This window comes from Anser brachyrhynchus (genome assembly GCF_964034855.1).
Source record: "Anser brachyrhynchus genome assembly, chromosome: 6".
Classification (NCBI taxonomy): Eukaryota; Metazoa; Chordata; class Aves; order Anseriformes; family Anatidae; genus Anser; species Anser brachyrhynchus.
Genome location: NC_137700.1, coordinates 26,573,733 through 26,589,925, shown reverse-complemented (window position 1 = coordinate 26,589,925; position 16,193 = coordinate 26,573,733). Strand labels below are relative to the sequence as shown.

The 16,193-nt window shown below is 35.6% G+C and overlaps 1 protein-coding gene across 8 annotated transcripts in view; it reads left to right on the top strand.

Annotated features, from left to right (window-relative positions):
* Positions 1-16,193, top strand: part of ERCC6 (ERCC excision repair 6, chromatin remodeling factor) — a 50,165-nt gene that overhangs the window by 18,077 nt on the left and 15,895 nt on the right. For 7 of the 8 annotated variants that reach the window (XM_080598634.1, XM_080598640.1, XM_080598637.1 and 4 more), the window contains 3 exons: positions 1,914-2,039; positions 6,436-6,594; positions 10,320-10,455. In XM_080598634.1, the coding sequence (XP_080454760.1) occupies positions 1,914-2,039; positions 6,436-6,594; positions 10,320-10,455 (421 nt within the window). Of the gene's footprint in view, positions 1-1,913; positions 2,040-6,435; positions 6,599-10,319; positions 10,456-16,193 lie in introns of all 8 variants that reach the window. The other variant, XM_080598635.1, reaches the window with a different exon arrangement.

Genomic DNA, 16,193 nt, shown 5'->3' with positions numbered 1-16,193 from the left:
ATTGGACCAACAGCTTTGAAAACGCTCACTTAACCCATAACCTTAAAGTGCATTGTGTTGTGTAGCAAGGCTGAAATTAAAATACTCTTTACATCTCCATTGATGCAGTTTATGTCCTTTCAAGTATTCAGCTTTGAAGATTATATACATTTTTTCTCTCCCTAAAAATATGTACTTCTTTTTTGCATATATTTTACAGAAAAGTCAGAATTAATAACTTTAAAAAAAAGGTAGTGAATCTCCTCACTTTTTAAAATAGCTCATAAATCCTTCTTTCCAGAAGATGGATTTTTCTTTAAGAACTCTGATAGTTCATTTACCTTGCCATCCTTCTGCTGCTACAGCTGTCCAGCCAACAGCAGGAGCCTAGGCCGTTTTCGTAATGGGTAAATGGGAGAGGTAAGTTGTTACCAGGAGGGAAACAGGACTGTGCACTCAGCTGTAATGTTTGCCATTTGGAAACTGGAGGTGTACTGGAAAACTGCGGCATCCCACTAAGCCCTCCTCCATCTAGATATTGCAGGATTGTTCTGGAGTGTATTCTCCAGGGTTTCTTCAATGTGGAGTTGAAGACTGGACAGATGAGCTTCTCATCCCATCAGTGCTATTTATAGTTCTTTGGGACCTGAACGATTTCCATCCTTATATTTTATGTTTGAGATGCTTTTCGACTGTCAAGGCTTCTCTTTCTTCTTCAGCCTCATTCAGGCTAACACCTTTATGTGTGAATTAATTATAAATATGGGAAAAGTATTCAAATAATGATGGCTTAAATTGGAGTGCACACTTGATTTGAAAGTATTTTGGCTGGTTTGGGAAGGATGAGGCTGTTCACTTGGGAGAGTAGAGGGTTTCAGTTAGAAGAAATTTTACTGGTCCATATATCTCGGGTATCTGAAAGGAGGTACACAAATCATTTCATCCTTACAGATGCAACGAACTTTTTATTAGATGAAATCTGTCTGCTTGCAGAGCAGTAGCACAAGGACATTTTCCATCTGTTCTATAACTTACACTTTCTGTAGGGATTTTGTCAGGTTATACAATGTGTTTGTATTGTCTGCAGTGAATACACTTTCACGGGAGAATTCCAGCAAAATCCAAGTTGTCTGTGAAGTGCTGTTGGTGGTTTGGTATTTACTTGTTTTGGTACTGCAGTCATTTCCTCCCAGCTGGCAGTAAGCATGCACTTTGCTATTACAGGTAGATGGGTTTTTGGGGGTCGCTAAAACAAATGCATCTTGGACGTTGAAGATCCTTTGGTACCCTTTCTAAAAGGGGGCACAGGGTGGGAAGGCAATTCTGTAGCCTGCCTAGAGTCCAAATACAGCCGTCAGGCTGCATACCATAAATCACTCTGTAATTTCAAAATGTTAAAATACTCAGTGACTACTTAACAGCTTTTAGAGCACATCATCCCTAAGACAGTGATGTTTCCAGCTGAGTCCTCTGTATACAATTATATGTTGCTAAACATTTCTCTAGGTGAAAGAAACCATTTTAAATATTTGTTTAAATTGAGAAAAATAACTTCAAAGTACTTCAGCTTTATTGCTTTTTTTGTTGTTCAATTGTTGATTTTGATGGTTTTTTTTTAAATGGAGGTTTAGGAATTTAAGGTAGCCAGTTTCTTTTAATGGTGCTGTTGATTATATTGTATTTAGTATTTCTGTCTGTAGATGATTGTAACTAGCTATAAAACTCTGAAAGCTTTTAACTAATCAGGATTGCATGAACATTTTCATGTAAAATATTTTGAGTTGCATAACTCTGTCCTCCAATGGATTATTATTTCAGATCATCACATCTGAGAGTGTGTGTATATATATATATTTAATTTATTGTTTTCTACTCAATGCAAAATTCTGTGTAGTATTCACATAGGTTTTTTTCTATTCCGTGTGTAACTCTAGGAGGTGGCAAAAAGAACGCCTGAAGGACAAAGAACATCAGGTCTCTGAGGAAGTTTCTGATGAAAGCGACACTGAATTTGAAGAGGGTTTCAAAGTTCCAGGATTTCTCTTCAAAAAGCTTTTTAAGTATGCATTGTATACTTTATTTTAATGTTAAGTTGCCCTATGCTGTTAGTAATGATATTAGTAACAGTGATGCTGATTTCCAGATACCCTTTGCTGCAACTTCTGGTACAACTGTTTCTGTTAAAAAAGCTGCAGGAGCAAACCTCAGAGGTTATTTATTGTAAGCACAAAATGCAGCTTTATGAAAATAGAGTTAATAAGTGACTTGTGAGCATTGTGTTTATTAGCCAAACTAAGGATTGAGAAGCTCTCCTCGTCTCTTTTTGTAAACTTTTTATTAGCTTTCTTTTAATCTGTGTGCAGAGTGATAGGAGAATCACTTTACTTTGAAGATGCAGTGTTGGCAAATTGTGATAAATGAAAGCAAGGAATATAGGTGTTTCTGTGATTGGGTAGAGAGTGATTGAAATTTTCTGCCAGCAAAAAATATAGTCAACTTTTTTTATGAGTAGTTCTATGATCATATTATAAGATCTTTAAAACATTACTGTGGTGTCCAATGACGCTTTCAAGCAACTCATCTTGATCTCAAAAAGCTGTATACAAGAGGCAGCCCAAATAAGTTAGCAGCTGACAAGTTAACTTTATCCATAATCTTTCCCTAACTTTCAAGCATCATTGGCTTGTATTCATTTTTGTTGGCAACATTTCACACAGAAGGAAAACCATCTCCTCTTTCAAAAGCTAACTCTGAAGTCTTATAATTAGTCCAGTACAAAGCTATGGTTTCTAACAGGCACGCATGGAGTCCCTTCCAACAGGACCACTTAGTCTTAACCTCAGAGAAATTATTACTGTTGTCCTGCAATTCTTCAGAAGGAAAGCACTAGCTCTGAAATGGAATTGAATTAATGACTTGGTTGCCAGGACCATACACAGCCAATATGTGGTTTCCAGTTGTTTATGCGAAGGTACTGCAGGAGTAATCATCCTGAGAACGGATGTGTGGTCTGAGCAACCCAAAGGGAATCGAAATAAGGCAGACAACTAGAAATTAATCTTAGAGATATCAGCCTCACTAATGAAGGGTATCCCTGTAAGCATGAGTCAGTTGGCAAAACTTCCTAAGTGGTTAGAAAGATCAATTGAGTTGAATGATTTTTCTGACTTCTAACTTAAATGCTGAAATCTCCAGCGTAGGAAGGCCCATAGTCGATAGGCATTAAACTTTTGAGTTCTGAACAAGTTTAGTAGAAAACATGGAAGTATATTGACCCAAGCAGGAGGTGTATAGCACTATTCTGTTAAGTGACCTTTCTGCATATTTGAATGGAAATCCAAAGAAGTTATATCACAGTAGAAACAGTAGATCTTTAAGTTTGTTGTCGTGGTGGTTTGGTTTTGTTTTTTATTAATGCACTTCTCTCTGCTTTGAGGAACATTCATCAAGATGTACTTAGCTAGTATCAGTGGTGCTACTATGGAGCAGAACTAAACACAGTGAGCAAGACTGACTTAAAAGCATTGCCTTACACTGTCTGCACTTAGCCTGAGAGAAGTCTGTGCAAACATGAAACAAGCTTTCTTCCTTACATGCTTTCAGTGCATGATTTCCCTAACATGACTACTGCAATGCAATTTTGTCTCAGCAGCAATGCAAATAAACACTGTTAGCTACAGTAGTAAATTTTGAGGGATGCATCAGAGGGTAATTGCTGATGTGAAATGCAATGCAAACATAACTGTCTAGAAAACTGGGCAACATTTTTCTTCGACTGTATTTTTTCAGTGAAAAACAAACAAAAAAAGTCTAATGAAAGCATAAGATTAAAGAGAATTGATTATCTCTCCATATAACTGTAACAAATTATTTGGGAGAAACTTTTAAAGTTTTTCTTAACCTTTTCAGTTGTTGCAATTTTTGCATGCTTAGATGTTTTTACAAAGAATTGGCATAGCAAATCACCTTTATGTGTTCCTCACAAGCTAATATTAATGTTTTTCTGTGTACTTTCATAGCCATTTAAATTAATGTTCTGTCCCTGAAAAAAAAAAAAAGAGCTTTAGAAATGTATTTACAGGACGTTATTTAAAAGTATGTTCCTGTTTTTGTTTGTTCCATGTTCTAAGATACTTATCTCTGGCCTTAGCATACAGCATTCTTGTGTAGGAAAGGTTCTGGGAGTTGAAATCATCTATGTAGCTTCATGAATGCTGTTTAGTATCATATCCAGTAAACAGAAAATAAAAATCTATGCAATTGAAGTTTCATATTTAAGTAGATGCTTGAAATCTCGTGTAGGGCATTGTTCCTGTGTAGGGAGTGGAAAGACACCATAGGTGGATACTGTATTTCCTTAATGATGAGTAATATTCAGAGCTATTGAAGTATGAAAGGTTAGAAGAAGAAGAAGAAAAAAGTCTTAAATTACTCTTCAGGCTTGTTTGGAAAGCCTATGGAAGTTTGTCTTAGTGCATGAGATTGACTTAGGAAAGGGAAGCACTTTGTGACCCAGAATGACTGAGAATTTCATTTCATTGCAGAAAGTTGTGTGATTTTTTTGCTATTATCTTTCCATCCTTTAAAAAAATAAAGCTTTTGCTTTTTTTAATCTTCAGGGTCCAAAGGTTTTCCTGGTAAATTTTAATCTATTATTGTGCCTGTTTAAACCTGTTACGGTTAGTAATAGCTAATAATTTGCTCTTCACATTTTGTTCATCTGAATCTGTTTGGTGAAAGCGCCTGTGTCTTCTCTATTTTTAGATATCCTTGGAGCAGAATTTCTCCCAAACTTTATTAACGGTATTCTCTTTCTTTTTGAGAAGAAAGGGGAAGATGGAGAAAAATGCTTATAAATGCAGCTGACTTTTAAACACTAGATGTAATCCTAAGAAATAATACAAAATAACATCAGGAAATTATTGAGTAGTTGTCCTCTGAAGATATATGCTGAAAATTAGTCTGGAGTAGCTTCTGACTCAAATTAAGATTCTTTTTTTCTACATTTTTTCAATATTTCCATAAGAAAATGTTCTGACCTTCATAAAATATTGTAACAAGTAGCATCTTCACCTGGTTATGGCCAATCCTGAAAACAATTTTGTAGTTGTTTAATTTAGATTCCTGCGTTCATTAAGGTGAATTCATCCCTAATAAAGGGATTTTTAAGGGCTTCTTGGTATAATGCATTTGAGATATCAGCAGTTAGAATGATGTCTGAACCATTAGATGTGTTCTTTGATCATCTTTTTCTAACTACTCAGGCTGTTTGTTTGTTTCCTTTCAGCATTCATCTAAATCCATACAGATCACAACATAAATTGATTTTAATAGGGCTTTGTAGATACTGGTGTCATTAGCTGTCAGTACTCCTAAACATTCTTTGTTGAAAGAAAAACACTTGAAATATGCATACAAGAGAATGCCCCCAAAATGACCAATTCCTATTTTACAAAAAAAAATATGTTTTGCTCTTTGCTGTGCTTGGCACTCCAGCAATGCATGCCATCAAGAAAATAATACTGGTAACCTTGGTCTTCTAAATTACAAGACACAGAAATGCTGAAACATGGATTTTCTTTGAAATTATTTAAATATGCTGTTGCTTCACTTTTTTGTTGTTTTCAATTTAGCCCCCTTCCCTTTTCCAAAAGGTTCTATTCCTGCTGCTGGCACTATTTCGTATCATTGTAAAAAAGCATGTTTTAAAATTATTCTCAGTCCAGCACCCTACCTCCACCTTTTTAGCTTGCCGTTGTAAATGTTGGTTTCTAATCTACTGCTTTTAACTAGAATGTATTTAACATTGTTGCTTGTACAATTTCCAGTGGGTGACTGGGAATAGAAACTACCCTGATATTCTCACACGATAACACACTGCAGCATCCTGTTCACTGGAATAGCTTCTATTGTTTTGCCTTCCTAAACGTTTTGCCTTGTTGACTTATTTATTCATTAAAAGAGATTAAATATTATTAAATGAATTTACTGTAAAAAGAAAGCGTAGTGTGACAGATGTGATCAGTTTTGAGAGTGGAGAGTGAAGTCAAGCTGTAAGTCAAGCTTCTCCTTCAGTTTAAGGTATATGTTCCAAATAATACAATTCATGAGACCCATGCATGTCTCCTCGTCTGAAAAGATAATTATGCTTTGTTAAGAGTAGCTTTCCAAGTTACTTTTAACACTTAAAATATACATGAAATAAAATACCCTCTAATTACCATGACTATCAGTTTAATTAGAAATGTTTTAGCATTGCATAAAGAATGAAAGTCACATGTAATGTTTGAGCACATCAAAAATGTATGACCTAGTAAATACAGCACTCATGTAAAACATACATCCAGCATGTTACTGTAACTAGTATAAGAACCTTGCCAAATGATTAATTCATGAGTACTTTCTGTTACGATCTGTATTATCAAACATTTGCTATCTTCTTTTCCTTGTTTTTAGGTACCAGCAGACAGGTGTTAGGTGGCTCTGGGAATTGCACTGCCAGCAGGCAGGAGGAATTCTGGGAGATGAGATGGGATTGGGCAAGACCATCCAGATAATTGCCTTCTTGGCAGGTCTGAGCTACAGCAAGATCAGGACTCGTGGTTCAAATTACAGGCAAGTGCTCCTCTGCAGACTGTCAGTCTGTGGAGCTCAATTAATATTTCATCAGATGTATTGCTGGTGGAGGAGGGTCCTGTGAATTATTAATGACATTTCAATTACAATATTCCTTTAATTCTTTTAGTGGGGGACATCAAAGGAAAAATTTTACGAGACAATGGAGCTGTAGGGCAGGAAAAATTAAACATGTAACACTTTTAATGAATTCCAGGCATTGATGCTTCATTTTGCAGATGAGCCGCACTAGATATTTTGGGTCAATACAGTGTCTAAGGTTAGCTTCCACAAATGGATTGTTTACAAACTCAATTACATTAATATCAATAGTTTACACAATATGGAATTTTAAATTAGATGTAATACCTTTAGTTTCATTTATTAAATTTTACATTAAAATATTTGTTCTGGCAAGACACCAGGTGAATGCTTTACAGGAAGCAGCAAGCTGATTTGCGATGAAAGTTAGAGTTTCTGATCGGCAGGGAATTATCTATGCCAGAAAAATAGTAGTAGTAATAAAAACTGTAACTTACACAGAGGAATTTCCATCTTTGTTGTTTTCAAAACTATATTCAAGTGACTGGCTTACAAAAGCTATCATATTCTTTTTTTATTATTGAACAATACTATGAAATTCTTTCTTTATAGGTGAAATTACCGGAAAGGATACTTGTTGGCATTCTTGGATTTACAAATGCATGCATGAATAATACTTGAATTTTCTAGTTTTGGTGGCTCTTTATCTGATGTGAATTACGACATGCAATTAAGCAAATATTGCAGTACTATACTGAACAAAAATGTTAACTATATATAGAGGGACATTCAGATTATGTTCAGCATGTACTTGAATTGTAAAATAATGCTTTAAAGAGAAAACATTACTGTCTTTTGGAAGAATTGTATTCTCCATTTGCTTTCAATTGTAGCCTTTCTATACAAAACTGCCATGCTGTACTCCATCACTCAAGCCAGTTGATTTACTTTGATATGACTGCCTGTTTTAAGGATGCTGCTCTACAGATGACTTTGTGCAGGTATATTACCTGCCCTAGTTGGAGGCCCACTGAGTTGATAAAATTCCTTCAGGAACACCTCTCGACATGGTTACACAGTTAGAGTCACGAGGACAGTGCAGTGAGACTACAATGAATCTTTGAAGAGGCCAAAATATAATTAAACACCTACGTTGCAATGTTCTTTCTGCACATGAAAGCATGCGTTCTGTTCTTTCTGGTGCATCTAATTAGCAAGTCCACCACCAGAGTAACTCCATGGAAGAAAACAAGCTTTTTTATTATTATTATGAAACTGTTTATTCTCATTTTGCCTGTGTGTCTAAACAATTTGGTCTTTGCATGTTCAAGTAATTTCCACAGCTGCACTCTGAACTAGGAAAGTACTAACACTAGGTGGTTAGCTTCTGTCTGACAGTTGTGTAGTCTAGTAAGCAGAAGACCTCCTGGTCAGTGTGGTTGAGAAGCAGGCTTTGTTAAGAGTGGGCATAGTTGTGTTGTTAACATGTCCAAGGGACTTGATACCTCATTGCCTTGATGTGTAGAGGGAGCTAGTGTACTGCTGTATGAATCTGGCACTGCAGCCTTTCCTGTAGTTTCTCTCTGCCTCGGCTCTCATTCTGTAAAATGGAGACGGTCGTAGTGTCGTTACTGTGCAGAAGAGCAAAGATTGTTGTATTTGGTAGCACTTGGCTATTAAGACAATAGGGCCATTTTGGAACGTTCGAAATACACGGCTATATTTTTTATTCATGAAATTTTCTGCAGAAATATCCTTCAAAATAAAGGAGTAGAAATTTCCTTTTGTAAACTGATTCTGATTCTGAGATTTATAGAGGGAAATGTCTTCTATTGAACAAGTTGAGGTAGGTGCAAGAAGCAAGGGGACTTTCACACCAATGGTCTGTTCACAAGAACAAAACACCAGCAAGCTTCGCATAACCCATTTCTAGCTGTATTTAGATTGAAATCTGTTGCTGAAACCTGATGAACAGCTTATGGGTCCATGAGCTTGTGTGCTTTTTTCCAGGTACATTATTGTGTCTAATGAAGAGATCGCCCTTCACTACAGACTTTCATTTATATGAGAGATCAGATGAGAAACTCTGTCGTAAAGTTTAGACATGGATTGCTTACTCATATGTGCTCTTCAAGATACTGAGATATGTGAACATTAAGGCTTGATATGTACTATGAGTGACAGAGAGATTAATTTCCACAATACTGATACTGAAGTAAATATGACACAATACTGACACAATACTGAAGTAAAAGTGTATTGCCCCTGATTTTTTTATTACTATTTTTTTGCTCATGTTGCCTGTTCTTTGAGTACTTGTAAACACAGAAGGTTTACAACTTTCTTTTTCTTGGTAGTAAGTTGCAGGAGTAAATCTTATGTGCAACTTTAGGTAAATCCAGTTAAATAAGAGCTAATAAAGAATACTAGCTATGAATTTGGCTTTTATAAATTAGAAGCAACAGAAGAAGATTTGAGTATTTTTTGCGTTTCCAACTTTTAACCTCCCCTTGGATTGCTGGGATTTCTCATCTTTAATTAGACTTTGGAAAGCTTTTATATAACACTTTTTTTGATGATTAGAGAGATGAACAACATCCAGGTTGTCCTGCGCATGTATAAGCTTTTAATAATCAAGATTATTTCTAAATGTCAGCAGTTTCTGAAGGTGCTAACAGTTTTGTTTTGTTTTTTAAAGCAGAGCATTGCAGGTGTTTGGGATTTTTTTCTTTATTGCTGTATGTACGTGATCTTTAATTTAAACTGTGATCGTTCGAAATGCTTGTTTACTACCACTTGAATAGTGCATAGTTGGCTCGTGACTATTTTGTATCATATGAAGACACAGACCAGGATGTGGTAATTGTAGCTATTGCCTTTGTTTCCAAAGTCATTTTGTTCTAGTTTTTAAGCAGCAAGTATTTTTGAAAAATAACCAAGCTTATATTTTTGTTCCTGCTCTAATATACTTCCTGCATGGTTGATGGTATTTGTTCCTGATGGTAATATTTCTTGTTTGGCTGTCATGCAAGAGATTTTGTCCTCTTTTTAACCATAAAAGTGTCTCTGAAATTTACATACAGAAAGACTTTATTTCAAACATTTCCACAGTGAATCTCAGAAACAGTTGTCTGAGTATGAGCAGGAAATGGATGAGATGGTTTTAGCCCAGCTCTGACCTCAACTTATTTGGATGTTACATTCTGTTTCTTTATAGTCCTTGTATTATCTTGTGATCTGTAAATTGTGATGATAATAGTATAGTATATTATCACCATGAAGCAAAACACGTGTGAGACCATATGTGCACTTTTTTTGGGTGTGGAAGTAATAAAATGGTTGATGATAATTTCTTTTTCTCTTAAAAGAAATACAGTCACCAAAACCTGTTTTGTATTACCATGGGATGCAGTATGAAGTTCCCTTATGCCTTATTGTTTGGAGCTTTTCTGTTTCTGTGTTTATGTTGATAGATTTTATCCATTAACTGCTCACTGCATTCAATAGATAGGCTGTTCTAGCTTTTTCTTTGTTATCTACCTCTGGAAAAAATTATAGGAAAAGAGTGCCAGTTAATTTCCGTAGCTCTTGTATTCCACTCGAATGATCAAGTGTGTCAGATTATTTTAACATAGGGTATTTATTTCATGTTGAAGGTTTGGTTTTTGCTTGTGTGCTTTTAGGTACCAGGGATTGGGTCCAACAGTCATTGTTTGTCCAGCTACTGTGATGCATCAGTGGGTAAAAGAATTCCACACTTGGTGGCCTCCATTTAGGGTCGCCATTCTCCATGAAACTGGTTCTTACACCAACAAAAAGGTAATAATTGACATACATTTTGTAATTCCAGAAACTTGTATTTTTATGTGCTAGCCAAAAAAAAAAAAAAAAAAGAGTATCCTCTGTTCCTGAATGTTTCTGTGCAAGCTTGTGATCTTCCTCTGATTATTTTAAAAAGTTACAAAATTCACCGCCTTGTACAGATTTGTTAGGAAACAGGACAAAACGGGAATTGTCATTCCTGGAGTACAATTACATTATAATACATAATAATGTTACTTGAACAAGTTAAACGTAACAGGTTTGTTGTTCAGAGCACTTTGCTTGTGCTGAAATCCACGCTGCCATGACTAGACTGCTTGTAAACCAGATTGCAAGTAGTTCAAGCTTGCTATGGGGCCCCTGCAGGGTTAGACATAGCTCAGCTTTTTATGGAATTGAAGTGCATAATTGTTTTAACATGTTATTTTCCTTTAAAAGTCTATCCATTTATGGTAGCCAACATAGTATGATACCTAATCTACTTTTACAGTGGTGCTCGTGTGCTAGTAACTGCCGTACATGATTTGGTGTGAGAAGGTTTTTAGTCTTTCTGCTGAAGGTAGACAAGTCAACAGTAGAGTTGGTAACTGAGAGGGCCTCTCTGAAAGAACAGAAAAGCTTCAGAAGACTTCTTGAGTTTAATGAGAACTTTACTGCTTTATCTCAATTTCCATAAGGCTTTCCTTGCCTACTGGTTTTTTAAAAGCATTTAGTATCTGCTAGCCGCCTTTACAGTTCAGTGAAAATTTAAGCCCATTTATTCTGTAAATAAATAAATAAAATAATTGGATGCAATCTGCAGTTTAGATACTTAAACCAGAAAGATGCTATGTATCCTCAATTCTCTGAATTCATTGTGGAGAGCCCTCTATACTATTGATTAGTTTGCAAAGCTTCTCTGTAAATTTCCATGAAGTTTCTCTTCACTATGTCTCACTGTCACTCAAAGACATGATCCATCTATTCCTAATGTCCACGTTATAATTATGAAGCAGTTTGCAGTATTATCAGCTGCTTTTGCTGCAGCTGATCAATGTAGGAACCTATTAGTATACATATATGCTTCTAGTACTGGTGAATTCTTTCCTTGCACATTCGTGATATTGATAAATATTTAATACTTTCTGTTTGCACAGGCAAACTAATTTCTTTTCAGTTGACCAATATGTCAGTTAATATCACCTGGTCTCCTTTAATGATAGTGTTACTTTGTTGGTTTTATTTTCCTCAAGCAGTGCCTTTTCCGGCTTTTAATTCTATTGGCCAATGTCTTTATATGCATGTTCTTATTCCATTTCTGAAGTTGAAGCTTCAGACAAGTCGGGATTTTCAACCCTTGGTACCTTGCTTGAAGAAAAACAAGGAAAGCTTTTTATTTTTTTCTCTTGGCCTCATATTTCAGGTACTTAACTGGATTTGCAGGATTCAGCAAAGCATTTTTTTAATTTCTCTTTAAATGTTTATTGAATTTCTTGTAATAACATTAAAATGATATGGTGCTTAATTGCACTTGATTAAACATATCGTGAGGTAATCGATGCAGTTACAGCGCATGGCAAAAAAGGAATAGCACACTCTAATGTGCTAATGGCTTCCTGATGTTCAATTAACTTGGTATGTCTTCAAGCCCTAAAAGTCTGTTGACCTCAATAACATGCTTGCACATCTTCCTAAATAAAATTAGTGTGCATGTATTTTGGGGGTATTTGTCAATTAAAGAACTTGACAAACTGAATCTAATTTTTTCCGTCTGTGGGAATAGTCAGGTTTTCATAACTTTACCTCCCCATTGTGCTCCTACAAATACCTACTCAGTAACTTAAAGAATTTGGATACCATACGATCACTTTAGATAGGTTCGGTTCTCTTATCCTGCCCTTTTGACAACTGCAACAGGATGCTTTAAATGAGAGTCACTGCTAATGGGGTCATCACCTCATGCACATTTATTCAGTTATTTCTTAACCAAAAGAGGCAAGGCTTATGACTAAAGTAAATTAAAAAAATAGGATCATTAAATGGTCTATGTCAGAAAAGACCTTCAAGATCAAGACCTTCAGGTTGAAGGTTGGACCTTCAAGTCCAACCATCACCCTGATCTACTGAGTCCCCTTGCTAAATCATATCTCGTACTGTCACATCCACATGTCTCTTAAATACCTCCAGGAATAATTCCCTGGGCATCCTGTTGCAATGCTTGACCACCCTTGCCATGAAGAAATTCTTCCTAATAATCAGTCTAAACCTTCCTGGTGCAACTTGAGACCATTTCATCATGTCCTGTCACTTGTCACTGAGAAAAGAGACTGACACCCTCCTTGCTGCAAATACTTTCCCATCCTAGTAGTTGTCTTCAGAGATAGCTTGAGGCCATCTGGAAGAAATGTAACACTTGATTTTATTTTATTTTTTTTCTGCTTGTGGTCACAGAAGAAGATCGTTTGGTTCTTCTGTGATGATTAATGTGTGTAAGTTTAAAGTGAAGAGAAGAATCAAACTGAAGTAGTAGTCCTCCACCATGAAGTCAGCTTTCAGTTTGAGTATGGTACAGCAATTGTGGCTGAGTCCTTTGGTGATGTTTTATACTATTAACCTCTCGCAGTAGTTTACACTCAAACCTGATGTAGCTTAAAAGTGACTTGCAAATACCAAGTGCTCTGACGCCTCTAAGAATGTGAGAAAATAAAGAAGTAAATCCAGCTTCTTGGATTTACACAAAGACAACATGAACTTCAGTTATCTTGGCTTAACATCTCAAATGTGGGAGGTGGCTGCATTGCTAAGATCAAGGCTGAATTTTTAATATCTTGATCTTTAGAACAAGTATCATTGTGGTTAATTATTCTTTCTGGTGGTAATCAGATTCAATCTGTAAAGCCTTAACTACTTATTTATTCTAGCCAAATGCTGGACAAAATGCAGCCCTCAAAAGCAATTGTCTCTTCATGATGCTTGCACCTATGGAGCCATCTGTTTGAAGATGACTTTGCACACCGTAGATTTTAAGCCTTCTGCCCTCACAGTAGAGTACATAATCTACATGCAAAGAAAATAAACTCAAGAGATTACAGTTCTTGGCATGACTGGATATAGAACCTTTATTTTAGCCAAAGACTCTCTTTCTGTGTTACAGATCAAACTTGGATAAACTTTTTATTATGCCACAACAAATAACATTCCTCCTAAATATGTAGTAAGTGCTCTAGCTTTTTTTATTGCAACATTTACATTATTAAACATTGTAATGTGTTCTTGTGAAGCTTCTTCGTGGTGCCATTTAGATTGTTTTGTTGGGGGCAGGGAAATGATAAAGAGGTTTTATAGGTTGAATTTATGGATCTCTGGACTTAATGGTTGGTTATGAGATAGTGAAAAGGCTGCTGAACAATGCATTTTTGATTGACAAATTATATATAGTTGTGTAAGTGACCAGGTAGGTATCATCTTGGTGAGTTCACACGTGCCTTAAAGGCATCTGAAAGTTTAGAGAATTTCATGGCTATCGTTAGTTAAGTTCTTTAAGTTCAGTCTTACGTGCGTGTTTCTATTTAAGAATATTACCGTTATAATGCATAATGAGTACAGGTTCCCTTAATTATTCTTTTAAAAGGACTACTTTAGCTGCTAAAAAGATAAATATTATTTCTCTATGCGTTAACAATTGTGGGTTTGTATCTACAGCAAGGTAATCAACAGGAAGAAAAGGTTTGCTTAAAGGCTTGTCTGTAGAAAACATCAGTGAAATTTTTTAGCCTTAAGAAATGGTACTTGCTGAAAATCTTTTAGCCTTTGTATGTTGCGTGTGTCACAGTGAAGATGGAGCAACACAATCTATGTAATGACCACAATGTTAGGTGAAAATACTGTCTGTAAATTGCAAAGGCCTAAACTATTGTGCTGAACAAATCTGTAAGATCAGCCTTATTCCATTCATTTGCATGTTCCTGTGTTCATTAGGAACACTAGGTCTTCTTTTTAAAGACCAGAGTTCAGAATTTCAAAGCTCAACAACAGCTGTGTTCTTTTGTCATTAGTAGGATTTGTCTCTAATCTGAACTTATTTTTATTTTTTTTTAGTTTAACAGCGTATGCCCTGAAATATTTCATTGAAGTGTATCCCTAAGAGAGAAAAATAATAATAAAATAAAATTTCTGAATCTAAACAAATGGTAATTGTGAATTAAAGACTACGTCATAAAATATTGCAAATTCTGAAGTGACATGGTATTAAACAGTATGTCCAATATTAAATCCATTATCATATTTTAAAAGATCTGTAATTATTCCAATAACTGCAACTAAAGCTAAAGCACCCTCTATCAAAGTCTCTAGTACAATAAAATGATAGTTAATAGGTGTTGTAGTGTGAGTTGTTAAAATTGTGGTGTTGTATTTCTTCATTGTCAGCACAAATCCTTGTTTATTAAAAATTTAGCTTGAAGGAAACTTTAATTAATTACAGGTTCAGTAAATCCTGACTAGGATTCTGCTGTGGTGTGTTTACAGTGAATGGCCTTCATGTGCCTGCGTTTCACTTCTGTTCTTTCTGCTACCTGACAGCGTGATTTATGGCTGTTGTTTTCTGCTAGTCCACTGCTTGCCCTCTAGGAGGGATTGGTCTCTTGAGCCTCCATAATAACAGCAGCACTTTCACAAAACATCTTTTAATGACAACAGTGTAGCATTCTGTAAGTCAGGCTAATTGCAGACATACCCTATTAATTGCAAAAACTAGGAGAGGTTACATATTTTACAAGCTTTTAATTTGAAATCGCCCGAGATGATTTGTCTTAAGTGTTTGGGTAGAGATGCCTACGATATTCTATGATAGGCCATCGCCGAGGCTCCAGGACACTGTTGCAGACTGTGGGCAATGCACCAGCTCGAATTAAGGTTTAGATGTTCACACCTGCCTAGAACTCCTCCTATGTCTGTAATACATTTTGTTGTAAAGGTTGCATATCCTCTTGAGAATCACAGCATTGACATTAGATGATGTGTCATGTTTTTACCGGGAGATGATAATCAGAAAGTAAAAGTTTTTGCACAGTTAAATGCAGAAAAACATTTTGAATCTTGGGTTATGTCTCTGAGCAAGAAGTCATGGTAAGAAATTTTACAAGATCATGTACTCTTAACACCATATGATTCTTTCAGAAATAGTTTTTTTTTTCATTTAAAGCACTTCAAATAAGTGTTCTTAATGTTTTTGAATATGCAAATATTTTAGGAATGTGATTTTTTCATTGTTGTCGTTCTTTCCTTTAGCAAATTCTGCAGTGGTTCTACTTTAAAAAAAAATAAATATTTATTTATTTATTTATTTTCTTTTTACACTCACTGTACTTGTTTAATACAGAATTGCCCCCCAGCTCATCTTCTGCTTTTGCCCCTGCATGCTGATACGGCGTACATTAAATCAGTGATAAAACTCCCATTCATTTTGCTCAGGTCCTATGTCATGGACTAATACGTGCAGCTCTTGGAAAACTACTGAATAAATAGTCAATGTACTCTAGCAGTGAATTCATGTGTAAAATAGGGTATGAAATTCATGAAACTGTAAATACGGAATGGGCTTGAGCTTCCACAGATTTTAAGGTAGTTTTGACATCCTCTGACTAAAAGCAGGGATTAATTCTGGGTGCAGCTTGACTATTTTGAGAGTAATCTAAAGCAAAAGTTTAGAATTGGTGGTTACCAGTTTATATATCTTTCACACATATGGGATTGAT